The sequence below is a fragment of the Strongylocentrotus purpuratus genome, unplaced genomic scaffold, assembly GCF_000002235.5.
Source record: "Strongylocentrotus purpuratus isolate Spur 01 unplaced genomic scaffold, Spur_5.0 spur5_scaffold_4, whole genome shotgun sequence".
Taxonomy (NCBI): Eukaryota; Metazoa; Echinodermata; class Echinoidea; order Camarodonta; family Strongylocentrotidae; genus Strongylocentrotus; species Strongylocentrotus purpuratus.
The window spans coordinates 32,091,233-32,114,382 of NW_022145610.1; the positions used below are offsets into that span (position 1 = coordinate 32,091,233).

The window sequence follows — 23,150 nt, forward strand, 5'->3', positions numbered from 1 at the left end:
CCTTTTTTTAGGCCTTATAAAAAAAAAAGGTGTGTTTTTTGGCCACTCGGCTTATAGCGGGGCATTTTTGTTCTCTATACGTTGTAATCTCCCTTACAAATCTTTCGGAAATGTTAGCTCTTTGTAATTCGCACGATTTGGAATTGATGGTATTTGGGGCCAGGCATCAATGATGACATAATCATTTACCTACTTATTTGATATACCTTAAAGGCAGCTATCATTTAAGTAAATAATGTAGCACGATATAGGGAAGGACTTATATGTTTCAAATCTTGTTATAGTTACAGGATGTTAAAATGTTTAGTAATTTCAGTATTCAGTATCTGCGTGAATTAAATAAAACAATAATATTGGCCAGCAATTACTTTTGTTCGGTAGAAGTCAATTTGGAATTGTATTTTTGTTACATGAAGAAACAGTTACACGACCAATTAAGAAGTATGAAAGGAACTGTGAGATTGTATAGATAACTACATGGATCGACTATATAATATTTTTAGTAATAATTGTCGATATGGTGCAATGAGACGTCAGTACATTTACATTATTCTATTTGCTTCTTCTTTCAGAATCGCCTGGAAATTACTGACATCCGGTCTCCAATAGCTCTCATCAAATTCCCTCCATCATGGCTCCACTAGTACAGTTTCTTCCTCGCTTCATCTATCCTTCTCGTCTTCACGCCGCTGGTGTCGGCGCAAGGTGCCGGTGCCTGCCCAACCAATGTGGTTAGCTATCCTATCTTGGCAGGATCAGTAATGGGAGCGTTCATATTCGCAATCATTCTGGAGACCACTGCCATCCTGTGCTATAAGCATTACTTTAAAAAGAGACCACCAAAGCTTGAACACACATTCATCACAAGTGATGGACAGGAGGTGAAGATCAAGGAGAAGGTCACAGTTCCAGATGGAGAGAAGAAGCGGGATCGGCACGAGGACACCAGAAAGGGCTTGAAGAGCGAGAGGAAGCAGGAAGTCTTCAGTGTCTCTGATAACAAGACCGATTCCGAAGGCAATATCCACGGCCCTGCTATCTACCGCTACCCTATCGCTACCGATAAGGAGACAGGAGACAGCATCATGAACGGAAGACACAACAACGAACAAGACCTCGGCAACAACTACCTCTACTCCACCGGATATCAGTCATCGGAAGACGGAAGCGGTTTCCACAGTCGCAGGGTTAGTCAGATGGGCAAGGATGAAGTACCAATTCTTCGTGGTTTGCACAAGGGTTCTGACGTCGATGTCGATTTCTCCTCTGCCCGATTCAAGAAGAGCATGGTCCGCCAACCTATGCCACAAGAATGGACCATCGGAATGGGAACGACTGATGATGATGTGATGACCTACCGCTACCATACAGGACTTGGAGGAAAGCGACGTGCATCTTCACCAACTTTGGGTATTGAAAACCAAGGCTTTGTCAGCTCTCGACCAGGAAGTCCCACAGGAGGCTTCAGAGATTCAACAGTTGTCCAGATGGAGCCTCGTCATTTTTCCAAAGAGGCAAGGATCAACATTGAAGAAGGCTTCCTCCAGAGATCAGCGCGTGGCGGTACATCCCGAGGTACTATAGATAGCAACAGACCAGGCTTGGGTCGTGCTTTCGACTCCAACTTCACACTTCGGGATCCGCAACGCTCAGACAGCAGCGATGAAGATCTCTATGACTACGGAGACAGCGAACACTCCGGACAGAGTTCTGCTCACTTTGCGCCAGGTCGGTACAGAGCAGACATGGGCGGCATACCACTGTACAGGACAGAAGGTGGTTCCCCGACCAGTCCTAGGAGTTTCCGTTTCCACACTGGATTTACACAAGCGCAGGCTCTTGCCATGCAGGGCTCTGGTGATCCTCAAACCAGAGGTGAACCTGTCTATGCCATTCCTCACAAGACCATTGGTTCATCCAAGATGGTACGACCTCACTCCGTTGAAAGGGATACACATCTTGGGCACACCACCTACTCCGTTATCAACGAAGCACACTCTACTTCCTACAAGAAAAGACAGGATCCAAACAATCCTAATCAAGTAGTCCGTGATTCTGCGACCCAGTGCGAACTCTTGGCGCACGACCGAAGATTTCCTTTGATGAAGAATGGCCAATCATGACATCTGGGAGACAATCGAGGGCAAATCCAGGTGTTCCTACTATCGGTAAGTCTACACCTTACAGTATGCATCATCAAAAACTTGTAGCATCATAAATCTCACTTACAATTACATGCATGGCATACAATTTGACTTTATAAATATATCGTTTGGCATAACTAAAACTTTGTTAAGCTCTGTTCGGCCAAAGCTGTATGTTACTTTTACTTTTTTAAACTAAACTCATGGACTACAATAAAAAGAAAAGAAGAGAAAATTAAGCCATTTAGCATTATTATGTGTATTCATACTATACTTCCGTAATTTGGACGTTGAAGACATGGATCTGATTTTATAACATGACTCTTTGTAAGTTAGGAAAGAGGAAAGTGTTTCGAAGTAGACATTTTGACAATCAGATTCCAGGTCCAGAGATATTTATTCCTCCAAAATGAAGAAAAGTTATTGTCTGTAAAAAAAAAAGAAAAAAGAAGGGCAATACTTTTAATTCTGTGTAAAATGATATGAGTATAAATATATATATATATATATATATATGAATATACGAATATATACGCATTTCTGGCTCCAAACATGATTTGTTATGTTCAAGAGTATACTTTATAACCGCTTGCTGATGGATTGCTGCTACGTTTTGGAATAAACATTTGTAGTAATGCATGATCAAGTTATATTGCTTATTATAAACACTTACAACTTTCATGTAAAATAGGTTTTACTCGAGCAAATGTTACTCGCTATTTTATGCTAACTTGAAATTGTTAAGTCAGCGTGAAGTAAACTTTTTTCTTGAATGGACGATTACCCCAAATTTGTACAAAACGTTATATAGATTTGATAGTAAAATGTGGAAAGTTAAAGTGTTATCAAAACTCATGGTTAAGGAAATGATTCGTAAGAGTACTGTTTGATTGGCAAAATTTTCTTGATATCTCCATCTTTCTTCCTCTATCTGGGAGTAGGCATCATCAAGCTGATGAGACCAGAGTCCTTAAGAGGGTCGAGGCGGCGAAGTCCTAACCGGTACTCATGGAGTACAGATGAAGAGGTACACCACGCCCGTTCGTCTAGCCTTCCTAGGGAAAGAACGACGTCGTTCACGGAAAGGACATCATACTCGGAGAAGTCACGTCGACCACAACGATCAGGATCATCGTCGCCGGTTCGACGGTCTCGATCGTCTTCGCCAGTGCGGCGTTCACCTAGAGGGCGCTCTCCAAATAGACGATTACCTAACTTTAACGTGAGTAAATTGAGTGAAAGTGGAGAAAAAAAGGGGACATTTTCAATCTGTTTTCAATTTCTTTATTTTGAATACAAACTTAGAGGCCTACATGCATGAGTGTCTAACAAAAGAAAAGCTACATTTCTTTTATGTTTATGTATGTGAAATATCCATAATCAAGCAAATGTATTTGATATTGATTGTATGAGTGGTTATTGACTAGTATTTTACAATAAGGCGTATGTAAAAACGACATCGTCAGAATGATAGTCATATAGAATTTCAATAGACAACATTGTTAGGACCTCAAACCCCTTCACTGAAATGGTTAGAATAATTAATTTAGCACCTTAGTCAATAGATTCAGTAGATTGACATATTTCCTGTCTCTCTATTTTGCAGAATGAAGAGACAGACATCCCTACCATCGGTGTTATTCGCCTGATATCACGAGGTGGCACCAGGACTTCCATTGGAGGTGATGACTCAAGCAGTGGAATCAGTGTCGGAGATTCCACACCCCAAGTCAGCCGCCAGCCCTCTGCTCGTCGCCCTGGCTCAATCTATCAATACGCAAGAGAGATGCTGGATGAGGATGAGCAGTTCTACAGTAGCGTATCAGGACAACCTTACCAGGATATACCTTCTATTGGAGTCATCAAACTTGTCTCTGATCAAAACCGTCCGCAGACACTTGAGAGACGTGTAAGTTGGGCTGGTGAAGATTTTGACAATCTTAATACTTCACGTCCCTTAGCGAGGTCCAGTGCTCGTAGATCTTTTGACGAGAGGGAAACATTTACTTCATCATCAACTACGCAGAAGCGACGTAGAAGTCCATCGCCTGATAAACAGAAAGGAGACTTCCCGACAATTGGAGTTATAAAGTTGATTCGTCCCGATTCCCTCAAGCAACCGCTCTGGAATGAGCTAAACCGCTATGTTGCACCATCTGGCCAGTCTTCACTTACAAGACACGAATCATGGAATGAGACAGATATCAATGAGACACGGAGAACCAGATCTGCAAAGAGGCCACAGACGATAGATAGTTATACTGAACCTGCTATCACCTGGCCCCAGTTGATCCACACCGTGAGAGATCTTGTGATGAAGAACGGACAAAGACATCAAAATCAGGAAGCAAGAAGGCTCCGATTCTTGGAGTTTTCAAATTGAAATCAACGAAAGAAAAGACCCCGAAAGTCTCTGCTGTTTCTCAGGGTACAAATCCAGACCGGCCTTGGCACCATCTGGTTTCTCAGTTGGAAGAAGAAATAGAGTCATCGGTCATACGAAAGACAAACCAAAGGCCCGATCGATCTGAACCACGGACAGTCAGCATTGTGAAACTTCAAGCTCCTCACCAACCAACACCTGACACCAGAACTAAGGGAACCAATCCAGACCTCTCGTGGAACCAAGTGCTGAGGATGATACAGAGTGAAACAGAGGAGATTGTTGAGAGGAAGCAAACGTTGAAGCAGAAAACACCTAGTAATCTTGGATCGATTCAACTGAAATCAAACCCCAGACCACCAATGTTTGATTGCTCAACCCAGCCAGAACTGTCGTGGCCGCAAGTGGTCAAAATCATCAAAGAGGAAACAGAAGAGTTTGGAAAGAAACCGTCCGTTCCCAAAAATGACAAAGGCATACAACCTGAAATGAACTGGCCTGAAATAATTCAACTTGTTCAACAAGAAGTCATTAAGCAAGTTAAGGAAACTGAGGTAACCAAAAAGAGTGAACAAAAGTCTGACAAAGTTCCTCTTGCTGTAATTAAGCTAGTTGGTGCTGAGGACATACCCAAACTCAAGCAAGATCAAACAACAGAACCAGAACTCTCATGGGGCCAAATGGTAAGGATGGTGCAGACTGAAGTAGAGGATATCATCCGAACGAAGACCAAAAAGGAACCAAAAAGGAAGGAAACCGGTGACGCTAGTACAGAACCCGAACTGACCTGGCCTTTGTTGGTTAGGATAGTGCAAGAAGAAGTTGAAAATATCGTCAAGAAGAAGAATACCAAGACTACAACTGAAAAGGGCACGAGGCCTGAAAATGACTGGAGCACGGTCGTTGGTACCATTCAGGAGACAGCGATTGAGGAGTTTAACAGGATTTCTCAAAAGAAAAAGCCAAAAGATGAAAAGCCGCCGCTCATAGGGATATTTAAACTGAAAGCACAAGAACAACCACAAGTCAACTCTGTTCCTCGGCCAAGGACGGTTGAGCAAGGTACGCATCCTAGTACATCGTGGGATCGACTCCTCAGTAGAATCGAGGAAAACGCGATCATGTCCATCAAGAGAACGTCTACCAAGCAGAAGCCAAAGCTTGCTGAACCTACTTCAATTGGAATTATCAAATTGAGGGCACCTGACGTCAGCCAAAAAACAGAAACATCTACTCAATCCGAGGACATTGACGTGTCTCACAGCTTTACTCAGCCTGACCGATCATGGCGAGATCTCCTAAGAGGTTTGAAACTAGAACTTGAGAGTGAGTATATGAAGACCATCCGAGAATTAGAGGCCCACATCGCATCACAGGAAGACCATCCTGATTATGCACCAACCGTTCAATCACTGGGGGTTTTGACCCTGAAGGCACCAAGAGAAGAAAAGAAAGGATTAAGAAATAGCTTCACTCAGTATCATACCCCAGTCATTAGCGAAAAGTTCACACAGTCGGACAAGTCTTGGCCAGAACTCATGATGAAAATTGAAGAGGAAACAGAGCGTAAGCTTACTCGGCGCGTGAAGACACCAAAGGTTTCTCAACAAGAATCCCAAACAGAAGAGGAAATCCCAGCTTTGTTCCTTGATGAACCAATTGCACCTTCTGTCGTACCTCAAGAATTTGCTAGTCCTGTAATTGACCAAACAGATTCAGATGTTCAAGTGGGGCCTGAAATGGCTGATAGCACATCTTCGCCCATAGTTGTAAGAAGGAGCAACACGCAGATTATGGTAAAACCAAGCGTTACAGATAACTCCACGGAGATGTCAACAAAGACAAATGACAGAACAACCCAGATAGGGAGAATAAGTCCAAATGTACGAGATAAGCACACATCAATTTGGGCAAGAAACTGCTGATTCGAATGTGCAGGTGACAGAAATGAAGAATCTCAAAGACCGTATGGCGCAAACAGAATTCCACAGTTCAGAATCGAATACTCAAACAGCACCAATGCCAGAAATTGTTCCGGAGCCAGCAGTTATTGTTGAAGCACCTACTTTTGAAATGAGTTTCCCAGAAGTCAAGCCCGACACAAGAGATGCTTCAACGGCTACACTAGATGCACCAGAAACAAAAGATCAATCTTTGGAGGTTGCACCTGACTTGGAAGAAAAAGCTGTTAGTGCATGGAAGGTATCCCTTCGGAGTTTCACTACCCAATTCGATACACCACTACCCAAAACTACAACATCGGGTCAACAGACTTCAGTTTCAGTCCTCGAGAAAGGAACTGCAACCTTAACAAAGACCCCTGGTTTTGCTGGCGTTCAAGTATCACCAGTTTATGAAACGCACAGCACATCTGTTGAAAAGACAAGGTTGACATCAACCCCTGTGCAAGTTACCATGAAGAAAGACACAAAGAATTCAACATCAAATACAGACAAAGTTCCAACAGCAGACGTGTCGGTTGAGGCAGAAATTGATGCTGTGGATACTCAGGATGATAGTACCTCTACTATTAAGGTTGATGTGAGGGACTCCACTTTCAGATCACTGCTGAAACAATATCGGCTGGAGCACAGGTCACTTCTAAGTTGGCATCAACATCTACATCTGCGCCAAGACCAACTACCGCTGCAAAAGACGTGCAAATCTCTACAAAACAGGTGGAGAGGCAGACATCAACGGATGAGGTAAAGATGAAAGACGCAGGTGTAACTGTAGACCTGTCATCAAAGAAACAGGTTGTGAATTACTATTTGGAGCAACTGAAAAAGAAGCCAAAGGTTACCCCAAAATCTTCTCAATGCGACTTGCTTGTTGTTCCAAAAATGAAGGATATGGCCAGTGAGATAAAACCTAAGCTACGCAATCAACAACAACAGATGACTCCCGTGGGAGACAATGACAGCACCCAATACGACCCAGTGAAAGTTACCAATAACACTACTCAGTTGTCTATAGTCCACCCTAAAGTGAAGGATTCATCGACACAATCGATTCCATCTACGAAAACTACTGGAGCATTGGCAAGTACTGAAAGTCATGACATATCTACTCAAGCAACACTTGAACCAGAAGTGATCGAACAGGTCGTAATAACACCTGAAGAGACTCAGTTTAACATGACTTGGAGTGAGCCTCCAAAGACAATCGAAACATCAGATGCCAGTACGTTCATTGATGGTGTAGATAAATCCAACAAGACTACAGAAACCTATGTTCACTCTGATGAAAAGGAAACTACAACTTGGACAACTTCGAAGCAGTTTTCATTGCAGTATCACAGTCCTGTTGACGACTTTACTCACCAGATGAGTACATCGGTTCTTGATAAACACACGTCGACTGACCCAAAGATTCCAAAAGATGCCGGTTTCCAAGTTAACCCTGTTTATTCGGCACATGCAACACAGATTTCACGTCCTCAGTTAACTGCCAAACCAACACAGGTGAAGCCGAATTTGGCAAATGTTGGTTCAAATACTGTTCCTGTCAAGACAGCCCAGATGAGTTCTCAGCTTACACAGGTTAAGCAAGATGTGAGAGATAATATTTCAAACACAGACTTCGTGAGGATGTCCGATAAAATCAGTGAAGCAGACATACCACATCCAAGAGAAGAGATAGTGCAACCCGAAATTGTTCAGCCTGTTCTGATGGCACCAACATTCCTTAAGCCAGAGACAGCTAATGTTTCTGTAAACACAGATGGCTTACCAACATCCTCTAATGCATCTACGTTAACAGAACGCGTAGAGGTTGCAATAGGAAAGGCACAAGCAAGTGCAACTGTTAAGGAGCTTTCCACAAATACATCTAAAGTGGAAATAAAGAGTACGTCTAGTACAGCTGACATCAAGCCCTCCGGGGTTGACTTCTCACAGCAAGCTGAAATGCACAAAGATGCTGGTCAAGATGCTTCCATAAACACAGAGCAAGCCAAAATACAAGTGACAGCTGTCAACACAGTTTCACCAGATGTCAAGATCACAGCTGTGAATACATCTCCTGCACCAGAGAGGAAGAATACCTCCTCACAGTTCACGCTCCAGAGCACCACATCCTCAGTGATGGCTGTTCCCAACTTAACCAATGGAACTACACAATATGAGAGTTCTGCGACTACTTCATCGATGAATACCGATAAGATTGAACAACTTGATCAACAATCATATGTTAGCATGCAGTCTCCCGTTCAAACTGAGAAGATTGTAATGCAAGAGTTGCCACCAGTTCAGTTTGCTGCTCCTGTATTTTCTCCCGCCACTCACAGACACCCAGTCCCAAGTTACACCTGACCAGAAAGATTCAAGTAGCAACACTACATTGGTTGAAGTTACAGATTCAACTTCACAAATCAAACCAGCCATGAGTACGACCATGTCTGCAGTTAACCCAAAGATGGAAAATGCTGCTGTTGGTGTGTTCATAGGTGGTCAAGATTTTGCACAGCAGGCTAAGATAGAGGATTTGCCAGCAGATACTATTGACAGTAGTTCAAACACAGTTCCGTCTGTTTCGAAGGATGGAGCTAGTAATACGTCCCCCTTACCTGTCAGAGCAAACATTGGATCTCAGATTTCTGCCACTACATCTATTGCAGCTGTTTTGGTGAAACCAGATATTGCAGTTGGCGCTACGATCACCACTGTCGATGCAAAAGATGGATCGAGTAATACTTCTCCACTCCCAAAGTTAGCAGATAGTGGATCACAAATTTCCATTCCAGACGTAAAGAGCACCTCAAATGAGACGCAATATGAAAGTACAGTTATTAGTAGTTCATCGAACACAGATACTGTGGTACACGTTGACAAGTCTTCTCTGGTGAATATTCCTGTGGAAATAAAGACCGAACAGGTTATCAAGGAAGTAGTCCCTCCAGTGCAGTTTTCCCCTCCAATTTTCTCTCCACCAATTACCAACACTGCAGCTCAAATTTCGCCGGAGCAAAAGGATTCAAGCAGCAACACCATCTCAGCCAGCGTCAAAGACACACCATCACAGATCACGCCAGATGTGGCTTCAACAATGTCAACAGTGCAACCTACAACATCAGATATGGCGGCCCATGTGATTGCTCAGAGCTCAGACTTCACTCAGCAAGCTAAAATCCAAGCCGAAATTGCAGATGCCACAGCCAATACCGATGTCACGGATGTGAAAGATGGAGCTAGTAATACTTCACCTCTTCCTGTGAGGGCGCATACTTTTGTCAATACTGACATTGTAGAACATCAAGACCAATCTTCTATGGTGAATATCCCTATGGAGGTAAAGACGGAAAAGATCATTGTGCAAGAAGTTCCTCCCGTCCAGTTCTCAGCGCCAGTTTTCTCTCCTCCAATTACAGAGCAGAAGGACTCGAGCACAAACACAAAGCTACCAGCAACTCAGAGAGATTCAAGCAGCAACACCTTGGCTGTTATTGTCAAAGACGCACCAGCACAGATCAAGCCAAATGTGACTTCAACAATGTCAACAGTGCAGCCTGCTACATCCGAGACGGCAGCCCATGCTATTGCACAAGGTACAGAATTTACTCAACAAGCTAAAATCCAAGCCGAAATTGCAGATGCCACTGCCAATACTGATGTAACGGATGTGAAAGATGGAGCTAGTAATACTTCCCCCTTACCTGTCAGAGCAAACATTGGATCTCAGATTTCTGCCACTACATCTATTGCAGCTGTTTTGGTGAAACCAGATATTGCAGTTGGCGCTACGATCACCACTGTCAATGCAAAAGATGGATCGAGTAATACTTCTCCACTCCCAAAGTTAGCAGATAGTGGATCACAAATTTCCATTCCAGACGTGAAGACCACCTCAAATGAGACGCAATATGAAAGTACAGTTATTAGTAGTTCATCGAACACAGATACTGTGGTACACGTTGACAAGTCTTCTCTTGTGAATATTCCTGTGGAAATAAAGACCGAACAGGTTATCAAGGAAGTAGTCCCTCCAGTGCAGTTTTCCCCTCCAATTTTCTCTCCACCAATTACCGACACTGCAGCTCAAATTTCGCCGGAGCAAAAGGATTCAAGCAGCATCACCATCTCAGCCAGCGTCAAAGACACACCATCACAGATCACGCCAGATGTGGCTTCAACAATGTCGACAGTGCAGCCTACAACATCAGATATGGCAGCCTATGCGATTGCCCAAGGTACAGACTTTACTCAGCAAGCTAAAATCCAAGCCGAAATTGCAGATGCCACTGTCAATACCGATGTCACGGATGTTAAAGATGGAGCTAGTAATACTTCACCACTTCCTGTAAGGGCCCATATTGCTTCTCAAATCCAGGCTGACACCTCGATCGCCTCAATGATGGCTAGACCAATGGTTACTGAGGGCTCTGTGAACACTGACATTGTAAAACGCCAAGACCAGGCTTCTCTTGTGAATATCCCTATGGAGGTAAAGACAGAACAAGTTATCAAGCAAGAAGTTCCAGCTGTACAGTTCTCAGCTCCAGTTTTCTCTCCTCCAGTTTCCGAGACTGGAGCTCAGATTTCACCTGACCAAATGGAGTCTAGTACCAACACCAAGCTGCCTGCAGTGCATTTAGATTCGAGTGTAAACACCCTTCCAGTCAGTGTCAAAGACACACCAGCACAAGTCAAGCCAGATATGACTTCAACAATGTCAACAGTGCAACCCACTACATCTGATATGGCAGCCCATGCGATTGCCCAGGGTGCACACTTCACTCAGCAAGTTAAGATTGAAGACCCATCTCCCGAAATTGCAGATGCCACTGCACAAGTCTCACCAGATATGACTTCTACAACGTCTACAGTGCGACCCACTACATCGGATATGGCAACCCACGTGATTGCTCAGGGTGAAGACTTTGCACAACAGGCTAAAATCCAAGCCGAAATTGCAGATGCCACTGCCAATACTGATGTCACTGATGTAAAAGATGGAGCTAGTAATACTTCACCACTTCCTGTGAGGGCTCATACTTTTGTCAATACTGACATTGTAGAACATCAAGACCAATCTTCTATGGTGAATATCCCTATGGAGGTAAAGACAGAAAAGATCATCATGCAAGAAGTTCCTCCAGTCCAGTTCTCAGCGCCAGTTTTCGCTCCTCTCATTACTGATTCTGAAGCTCAGATTTCACCAGACCAGATGGACTCAAGCACAAACACCAAGTTACCAGCAATCCAGAGAGATTCAAGCAGCAACACCTTGGGTGTTAGTGTCAAAGACGCACCAGCACAGATCAAACCAAATATGACTTCAACAATGTCGACAGTACAGCCTGCTACATCCGAGACGGCAGCCCATGCAATTGCACAAGGTACAGATTTTACTCAACAAGCTAAAATCCAAGCTGAAATTGCAGATGCCACTGCCAATACTGATGTCACTGATGTAAAAGATGGAGCTAGTAATACTTCACCACTTCCTGTGAGGGCTCATACTTTTGTCAATACTGACATTGTAGAACAACAAGACCAATCTTCTATGGTGAATATCCCTACGGAGGTAAAGACGGAAAAGATCATCATGCAAGAAGTTCCTCCAGTCCAGTTCTCAGCGCCAGTTTTCGCTCCTCCCATTACTGATTCTGAAGCCCAGATTTCACCGGAGCAGATGGACTCGAGCACGAACACCAAGCTACCAGCAACCCAGAGAGATTCGAGCAGCAACACCTTGGTGGATGTGAAAGATGGAGCTAGTAATACTTCGCCACTTCCTGTAAGGGCCCATATTGCTTCTCAAATCAATGCTGACACCTCGGTCGCTTCCATGATGGCCAAACCTTTGATAACAGAGGGTGCCGTGAACACTGACATTGTAAAACAACAAGACCAGGCTTCTCTTGTGAATATCCCTATGGAGGTAAAGACGGAAAAGATCATCATGCAAGAAGTTCCTCCAGTCCAGTTCTCAGCTCCAGTTTTCGCTGCTCCAATTACTGATTCTGAAGCTCAGATTTCACCAGACCAGATGGACTCGAGCACGAACACCAAGCTACCAGCGATCCAGAGAGATTCAAGCAGCAACACCTTGATGGATGTTAGAGATGGAGCTAGTAATACTTCACCGCTGCCTGTGAGGGCTCATACTTTCGTCAACACTGACACAGTAGAACATCAAGATCAGGGTTCTACAGTAAATATCAAACCAAATATGGCTTCAACAATGTCGTCAGTGAGCCCTGTAATGATGGATACAGCAGCCCTCACGATTGTCCGGGGTGCTGATTTCACTCAGCAAGTTAAAATCCAAGCCGAATCTAAAGACGCCGCTGGAAACACACATGTTACGGATGTAAAAGATGATGCTAGTAATACGTCCCCACTTCCAGTCAGGGTACATGCTGCCTCTCAAATCCAGACGGACACCTCTATTGCGTCAATGATTGCCAGACCACTTGTGACTGAAGGTTCGACTACGACACTTCACGTTACAAATTCCACCAGTGAAACACAATACGAAAGTACCTCAATCAGTAGTTCCATGAACACTGTTATTGTAAAACAACAAGACCGTGCATCTCTGGTGAATATTCCTATGGAGGTAAAGACAGAACAAGTTATCAAGCAAGAAGTTCCAGCTGTCCAGTTCTCAGCTCCAGTTTTCTCTCCTCCAGTTTCCGAGACTGGAGCTCAGATTTCACCTGACCAAATGGAGTCTAGTACTAACACCAAGCTGCCTGCAGTGCATTTAGATTCGAGTGTAAACACCCTCCCAGTCAGTGTCAAAGACACACCAGCACAGGTCAAGCCAGATATGACTTCAACAATGTCAACAGTGCAACCCACTACATCTGATATGGCAGCCCATGCGATTACAGAGGGTGCAGACTTCACTCAGCAAGTTAAGATCGAAGACCCATCACCTGAAATTGCAGATGCCACTGCACAGATCTCACCAGATATGACTTCTACAATGTCAACAGTGCGACCCACTACATCGGATACAGCAACTCACGTGATTGCTCAGGGTGCAGACTTTACTCAACAGGTTAAAATCCAAGCAGATGTGAAAGATGGAGCTAGTAATACTTCGCCACTTCCAGTAAGGGCCCATATTGCTTCTCAAATCCAGGCTGACACCTCGATCGCCTCAATGATGGCCAAACCATTGATAACAGAGGGTTCGGTGAACACTGACATTGTAAAGCATAAAGACCAGGCTTCTTTTGTGAATATCCCTATGGAGGTAAAGACGGAAAAGATCATCATGCAAGAAGTTCCTCCAGTCCAGTTCTCAGCTCCAGTTTTCTCTCTCCCTGTCACTGATTCTGAAGCCCAGATCTCCCCTGAAGTGATGGAATCTAGCACAAACACTAAGCTGATAGCCCTTCAGAAAGACTCGAGCATCAATACATCGAAAATTACCATGAAACATACAACATCCCAAGTCAAACCAAGTGTTAACACATCAGGAGCCCTTGCAATAGCTTTAGGTAAAGATTTTACACAACAAGCTAAAATCCATGCTGACATTTCAGATGCCACTGCAAATACTGATATCATCAGTGTAACGGATGGAACTAGTAATACCTCACCTCTTCCAAAGATGTCTACTATTGGGTCTCAGTTCATCAACAGAACCACGTCCTCATCTGTTTCGGTCAGACAGAGTGTCACAGAGAGTTCCACAATAACAACCAATATTCAAAGTATGACAAGTGAGACGCAGTATGAAAGTAAAGCTGTCCACAGCGGGATAAATACAGATGTCACCGAACACAAAGACCAATCTTCACTTGCCAATATGCCTGTTGCCGTAAAGACGGAGGAAATCGTACGCCAGGAGGCACCTGTGGTACAATTTGCTCCTGCAGTATTTGCTCCTCAGATTGTGGACACTGCAGCCCAGATCAAACCAGATCAGAGTGAATCCAGCACCAATACCCAGCCCAAAAAGTTGAAAGATTCTACTTCACAAGTAATATTAGCCCAGACAAAAGAGTCTGTCGCACAAGTTGTACCTGATCAAAGTACGTCAAGTAGCAACACCAATTTCATTGAGCAAGTCGATTCTAATGTACAAGTAAAGCCAGCAGTGATGTCAACAATGTCAACCGTACGCCCTATCACGGCCACAATTGCGTCTCAAGTTGGTGTTGCGACTTCGACTTCATCAATGATGACTAAACCAAATGTAAAGGACACAAAGTCTTCACCCATTTTCTCAAGGAAACAGGATCAAGAAACTCTTGTGAATATTCCTGTGTTCAAGACTGAGGAGATAGTGAAGCAGGAAGCTCCCCTGGTTGAGTTTGCTCCCGTGTTCAAGCCAGAGTTTACAAACTCTGAGTCTCAGATTGAACCAGAACATACAGAGTCCAGCACAAATACCAAACAGCTTGAAGTAAAAGATTCTACATCTCTCACTGAAAGGACGCTAGTAACACAGTCGACTACCCAGATAAATGTCCTACAGGCACATTCCAGTAGTAATACTACTATTGTCAGTGTCAGAAACACTGCTGCTCAAATAGAAGGACCTAAAACGAGAGACCTGTCATCCCAAGTGAAGCCAGCTAGTGCCTCAGCAACTTCCATGGCATCGGTTTCAGGAAAAGACTTCACCGTCCAAATGGAAGAAACTGTTCCTGATATCATGGATGTTGGTTCTAATACTTCACATGTCCAAGTAGTAGATGGTGCCAGCAACACATCTCCGCTACCGAAGAGAGCCAACAGTGCTGCGCAAGTTTCAGCAATGACCTCCAACTGTGCCATGGGAACTACTTCACCTATACTCTCAAAGAAGCATGATCAATCATCACAGGCAAATATACCAGCTGTCGCGACTGAAGAAATCATTAAGAAGGAAGAACCCCCAGTTGAGTTTGCCCCCATTGTTTTCATGCCAGAGATTGCTGATATCGGCGCTCAAGTTGAACCAAATCAGATGGAATCTAGTACTAATACTGCTAAACTGAATTTGAAGGACACTTCGTCACAGATGGAAGGGAGAGTAGTCAAGGAATCAACCACTCAGGTTCACCAGTCCATGTCACACACAAGCAGTAACACACTAACTGTCAAGGTTACAGATACCATGACTCAACTTGAGAGGCTAGAAACACGAAACGTACAAGCACAAATTGCACCAACAACTGCATCCACAATATCATCTGTAAAACCAGAAACGGGTGATGCTACAACGTTTGCAGAAGTCGACGGTAAAGACTTTACTAACCAGGCCGTTATTGAAGAACCTTTGCCTGACAATATGGATACAGGTATAAATACAGACAATGTGCCTGTGAGGGATGGAGTGAGCAATACATCACCCTTGCCCAAACGTGCAAACATTGGATCTCAGATTGTCACCACTACGCAAGATGATACCACGTCGCCTATTCTTGTGAGGAAGTCTGACCAATCTACTCATGCAAATATACCCGATATCAAACATGAGGAAGTAGTCAAGCAAGAGGTTGTTCCGGTAGAATTTGCACCTGTCTTTGAACCACAGCTTGCAGATTCAGGATCACAGATTGAGCCTGATCAAATGGACTCAAGCTGTAACACAAAGGCTCCTACCATCAGAGATTCTACCTCTCAATTTGACAAGCTTAACACCGACGACTCTGCAGCCCAAGTCTTTCCAGCCACCGAAACATCATCGTCATCGGCAACTGTGAATGGAGTCGATTTCACCCAACAAGCTGAAATGGAAATGCCAGGTCCAGACAACAGAGATACGGGAATCAACACTGATGCTAAGAAAACTGCAAGTTTCACAGTTCAGGTAAAACCCACGTCTACAGCAGTGTCTGCAACAGCAAAGCCTACCCTGGACAACAGCTTTAGTAACACCGATCGTGTGGAGGTTGTAACACAACGGACACAGACAATACATGAACTGAAGACTAAAGAGTTGGGTATTAATGTCAAATCAACTGTGGATAATACTGATGCAGAAGTCCAAAATGCCCCAGGTAACACAGAAATCAGCACAGGTACACGTCAGTATCAATTCTCTAACTCTCTTACACAGTATGACATCACTTCCATCAACAGTTCTTCACAGATGACGATTCACAATACCAATGTTTCGACGATAGCACGGCCACCCATGAAGGAATCTAAGACGGACCCAAAAAGTATCAAAATGGCAAGTCAGCAAACTCAATATGAGCTTAGCTCTTCTGAGATTTCAATAAATACTGAAGTTGTTCAGAAGAAAGATCAGGCAAGCCAGGCTAACATCCCTACTCCCATCACAGAGGAGGTAGTCAAGGAAGATGCTCCGCAGGTTGAACTTCCGCCAGTAGTATTCCAAGTTGAGGTATATGATGTTGAAACGCAGACAACCTCTCAACTCAGAGAAAGTGGTACAAATACAACGGAGCTAAAGGTCAGTGATACAACTCTACAGGTGGCACCTATAACCACACAAACAAGTAGCAATACGATTTCTAAGGAAATTGCAGTTACCGCCGTTAATACCATGATGCCTCCAAAGACGATTGAAACAGCATCTCAGATGGCGGTTCGTACTGCATCAGCCGCAATGATGGCAAAACCAGTTATAAGGCATGTGAATACCACTACATCAACCCGGTACTTTAAGTCACAAGTTATTCAGCAAGAGAGATCAGTCAGCGATGCTATGGTCAATACTGAAGTGGTTCAGAGAACAGAGAAATCATGTGAAGCAAATATACCTACACCTGCCGAAGTCCTCCCAGAGCTCCAAGATGCCCAGGCTCAAATAGCTCCTGTAATATCTGAAAAATCTTCGAGCACACTTGTCAGGAATGTGACAAATAGCCAATCACAATGTGTAGTTCCACAAGCTTCTACATTCACAAACACGGCTAAACGACCGAGCACTAAGGAGTCTAAAGTCCAAATAAGACCAGATACTGACTACTCATCAGTTCATGCCTTTCCCGATGTTGGGGAAGCATCGATGTTGGCAGCTCCCATCGGACAGGACTTTACACAGCAAACGATTTTGGACGAGATAAGAGCTACTGCAACAAATACCATGCCAGCTCCTGAGCGTACCGAATCAACAGCTCAAGTGAATCCCACAGTCACATCAGTTTCTTCATTTGCGAGACCAACTGTTAAGTCTGAGTCAACCATTGCCAAGAGGACAGTGACGTATTCACACCAATCTCAAACAAAGGAAGTGAAGGAAGAACCGAAGACGGTTGTGAGGATGTCTACCACAGGAGCGCAGACTAATCCAGTAACTATTATTGATTTTGTTCCTGTGACAGTGGATTCTACTGTGCAATTTGAGACCCAGTACTACTTTTCTGAGGCGCCAGTGCAAGCCACGGTGCCAATACTTCATCAAGGCAGTCATACTGTGGTAGAAAGCCATTCAGAATCTTCGGCAACAATGCCATTGCCCACAGAACAAGTTTCAAGCCAGACTAAGGAATTGCCAATGCCTGAACCAGTGATAAAGATTGAGAAGAGCGAACCTGTCCTTCAGATGTTTCAACCACCTGTACCAGAGACACGAAGTTCAGTATCTCAAACATATGTGAAGAAAACTCAGGATTCATCACACGATCCTATTCTTAGGACAATGAAGGACGAACCATCCCAAGTGTCTCCCACTGTGTCCAAGAATGTGACTACTCAACACCAGCCAAAGACTGATACACACTTGCTACAGACGCAAATTAAGCAACTGGAAAAGATGACCACCGCTGCATTTGCAAAGGAAACAAGAGTGCAGGAATCGCAGTTTGTAACAGAAACCAGAGCTACTAGCTTCCAGACTTCATTAGATGTTTCAAATGCTACCACAGTAATAGATATCACAGAACAAGATAAAGCACAGCAGGCCTCCCCAAGGCTTACAGAAGGACACACTGTAATGCCTGAAGTTGAAAGTGCTAGTGCATCATCGCAACATGAACCGTCAACGACTGATTCTTTCATGCAGGCACAAATAAAGCAACTTGAGAAAATGACATTTGCAGAATACAAGAAGGAACTGAAGGAACTTGGTCTACAATGGTCATCTGAAGCAACCAGCACAAGTTCACAGTTTGCTCCCACGATGCGTGATGACTGTACTGATCCATCTGATGTAGCTTTGAAGAGCACTGAATGCCAGGCTAGCAATGATATGAATGAAAGATCTTCAATGACTGAAATGACACTAGAGGATATAGAAAGCTTGCTTGAAGCTGTGAAGAAGAACATCACCAATACAATCCGAGAAGAAATGGTTGTTCCAACACTTGCCAAACCAGATGAAATGGCTCTTGACTTTGATGTGGATACTGAAGATACGGGAATCCAGACACTGCTTGAAACGATATCTCGCAGTGCATCCCCCATTCTGCAAGAAATGAAAAACATGGCAATGCAGTACGAAAGAACATTTGAAATGAGGGACAAAGAGTTAACAGTCATTCCCGATACACTTGAACAGGCGATAAATACAGCTCGGGTGAAATTGGAATCAGTGTTGACTCAGCATGAAATAGCTTCCAAGCATGCTGCATTCCAGGCTCAATCGGATGTTTCCCAAGCATCCACGTGGACTCCACAGAAACAGTTCAAGGACCAAACTACACAAGAGACTATGAAGTATGTGATTGGGCAAGCACAGGTAGCACCTGCATCAGTTGAAAGAGGAATAATGCCCGAGAAACAGCAATTCGGGAAAGCGTCCACTCAAGCCTTCATGGAAGTGTCACCAAAATGGACTCAATATGATGTCGATAGGCCTACATCAGCTGTTCAGGCAGGAGTAGAAACGACTGATGGATGGTTCCAAACGAAAGAACCTAAGCAGCCTATCTTTGAGCCCATTCAGCAAGTACAGCAAAAAGAGGAACACTTCGAGTTTTATTTGCCTCCTGAATGTGTCAACGCTGAGATCCAAACAGACCCTGTTATCATCAAGTCTTTTGAGGATAAAGACGACATGGAGACTGAAACTGATGCAGATAGCGGCATTGAAATGGACATGCAAACCGATTCAGTTGTTGTAATGACGGAGGAAGAATATGAAGAGCTGATCTCAAGACCTAGCTCTGATGATAATGTCTCACAGACGCCAAACGTTCCGACTCAACCATTCACTCACCAATTTGCGACACCCAGTCATACTGAGCCTACACAAACACAGGTTTCGAAATTGACTTCAGGAAGCACAATGACAAAAGATACGGAATTCACACTCCAATCTACACAAACTGTTTCAACTGTATCTTCCAACATCAAGACTCAATATGAATCATCCATTGATGTGAAGAAAACGCAGACAAGTGTCCAACGCGCAGAAGGTTATACAGATATGATCCCAACTACCTTTGCAACGCAGCTACAACAGACAGATGAGACAAAGACAGCTAGCAAGACAATGCTTACTCAAGCTGTAAAGCATTTAGATCGTGACCTGCAGACTGTATCTGAAAAGGTAGAACATAGAGCTAGCTCTCCTTCCAACACACCTGGGATAAGTGAGGTGACACAGACGGGCATGGTGCACACATCAGAAAGTGGAACCCTTGCATCAAAGACGGAGTTGTCATATTCTGCATCACAGACTGACGTTTTAACAATGAGAAGCCGTGATATTCAATACATGTGGCTGGCGCTGATGTCGTGTCACAGACACACCTTTCCGAAATGACATCCTCGAGCACCAGCACGATGAAGAAAGATGTAACTCACTTTGTATCTCAGACGAAGGAGGCAGACGTGCATGATGCTTTATCAGCCACCGAGGTGGAAACATACCCAGCATCTGGTACACAAACGGACGAACAGCAATCTGAAATTCCTCAGGAAGTTATTCATCTCCAGTCCGTCGAACCAGTTTCCTATTCACCGGTTGAATTTCTGCCTCCGGTTGCACTGACTCCATTGACTGATTGTCAAACTCAGACAATGGAAAAGGATGAGATGTCATCAGCATACCAGACAGATACACAGGAAACATTGGACCGTGGTGAAGATGCATTAGAATCAGATGTTTCCAACGCTGGAATGATGGCCGTTGCAGAAACCACAGACACGCCAGCTCAGGATACAGTTAAAGTGGATATGGCACAAAGTCAGACAGGTGTAGAGGTGACAGACACAGGTTCGAGTCCCATATTCGCTCGAAAAGCTACTGAAGAAAAGAGTGTCCAGCAGCGAGTTGAAAATTCGACTTCTAGTGCCCAAACACTGCACAAGGAGTATCAAACTAAACTCACATCTACTGAAAAGATCACAAAAGATTTATCCATGCAGACTGAAATACCAATAGTGACTGTCATTGAGGAAGCTGTGAAGCCAGTTCAACTTGTACCTGAGCGTTCTATGCCAAATTTGGCTGCTCTTAAACCAAAGGTAGCCGAGTCATCATCACAGACAATGCAACTTGAGACATCTGATCGACAAGCAGCCACGAGTCCTGTAACGACATCCGAGCGTCAATCAGCAACCAGCCCTGTAACTATCTCTGAGAAAGGACTTCAGCATGACAGTTCACCCAAAACAGAAGAGAGATTCATGAGCACATTCCAAACAGCTCTCCTGGAAAGCGCTGATCAGACCAATCCTACCAAGATCGGGCATAGACATACCCAAGCTCAACCTCGATTAACGAATGTGCCTACTCAAGCTGGTGTCAAACCCAATCTGTCTAGTGCTGTTACACAAGCTAAACCACAGACATTCGAGGCAAAATTGCAGATCCTTCCATTCAAGGTCGAAACAAAGGATTCAAGCATCCAGCATGACACTGAACTAGCGGCAGTAAATGACTCTACATGTCAGACCGACTTTGAAGATATTCCATATGAAGAGATAATAGTAGTTTCGGAAGCCAAGGTCGAAAATGAACCATTCATTTTGGTGCAAGAAACAACTGATTTCACATGCCAGACTACAAGTGAGATAGAAGAGCATGCATTTAATACAGATCCCATCCAGTATAGAGATTTTTATGATCAAACTGTACTTACTTCGACGCCAAGATCATCCTCTCCTGTTCTTGCAGAGACTGTTCATCAGCCATCACAGACACCAGCACAACTGAGGACACCTACAAGGGATTCTACTAGCCAGCATAATGTGAAATCTAAGGAATCGTTGACCCAGACTGCATTGCAAACTATGATGAAAGCACTTTCTCCGATGTTACCCCGATCTGCTTCAAAGGAAGCGCAAACTCCAAAACAAGCAAAGGTGCCAGTCGATACCAAAGTAACCCAGTCTGCTCAAAGTCGACAGGAATATGCAAGTCAGTCCAACATCCCAGTTGCAGAACAAGGAACATCTACAGTACTACCAAAGGGAATAGGAATGGAGTCACAAACACCAAATGAGCCAGTAATACTCTCAGCAGAGGTGTTAACGCAGTATGAGACGTCTATGTCACATGCAGATAGTCAGACGGCAGTTGATGTGAACCAAAGACCTTCATCACCCGTTGAAACTCCTGCTGCTGATGCATCTGCCCAGTACGAGTTACTTGCACATGGCAAAGAATCCCAGACATTCATGGACTCCATTGCTAAGGCCATTTCACCTATGCTTCCTCGAGCAATGAGCAGAGCTTTGCAGACTCCTGGTGAACAACGCAAGAAAATGAAAAATGCTTCATCGCAACGTGAATTGCAGGTGAAAGCCATTGCCAGCCAACATGTTTCATCACATCAAGACAATGAAGCTCAGTATCTTGTTCTATCAGGGGATCAGTCATCGTCTCCCCTGCTGACTCCAAAACTAGATCACAGTTTGCAAACACCTCAACAAGATGTGGAACAAATTAGCACACAAATTGGCCAATCACGTCAAGACAACACATCTCAGTACGAACTCAAATGGAAAGACGCAGCAACAGAACGCATGCTTGGTGTTGTTGACAGTTCAACACATCACAAGGTTAAAATGGGAGATATTACTACTCAATCCAAAGTGGAGCAAGAAGCTTTTGACAGCCAGTATGAGGCCAATGTACATGACTCAGGAAATCAGACAGCCGTTATGAGTCCTATTGCAACGTCTACACTAACGCCACAATCTATGTCAATTGGTTCCCAAACTCCTACGGAAGAAAATGTTGTCATGACTCCGGTGGTGCAGGAGTTTGCCCCTGTTATGCCCCGCATTGTAACATTGGAATCGGACCCACCAAGAATCATGACCAGCACATCGACGCAATACGAGAGTAAGCCAACAATGCAGAAGGTGTCTTCTCCGATTATTTCCAGGACAAACGACAACGAGTCACAGACACCACCAAAAGGCATTCGTGAATCACATATCCAAACAAAGGTCGACACTGTTCCGAGAGCATCTTCACCAATTACAATTAAGCAAAATGATCATATCACGCAATACCAATCATCTGTGGCTCACATGTCCACTCAATTCAAAGCACATACTGAGAGATCAGATCTAGCTACACAGCATGAATTGAAATGGGGAGACAGAACGACTGAAATAGTAGTATCTTCGAAAGAAATAACTACTCAACATGAACTGTCACAAGGCGACACTGCTACAGATTATGATATGAAAATGGAAGAGAGATTTACTGAATACAACACGGCTTTGGCTGAATCTCCTTCACAAACAGCCTTGGAAATCCTTGACCAGGCTTCTTCTCCTCGTCTTCCTCGTGTATCAACTCAAGTT

The 23,150-nt window shown here is 44.0% G+C and overlaps 1 protein-coding gene across 1 annotated transcript; it reads left to right on the forward strand.

The window, feature by feature from the left end:
• The first annotated feature begins 8,922 nt into the window (after positions 1 to 8,922).
• LOC115929114 (uncharacterized threonine-rich GPI-anchored glycoprotein PJ4664.02-like) lies at positions 8,923 to 20,151 on the forward strand. Its single transcript, XM_030997322.1, has one exon. The coding sequence runs from the start codon at positions 8,923 to 8,925 to the stop codon at positions 20,149 to 20,151; it is 11,229 nt and encodes a 3,742-aa protein (XP_030853182.1).
• The last annotated feature ends 2,999 nt before the right edge of the window (positions 20,152 to 23,150 follow it).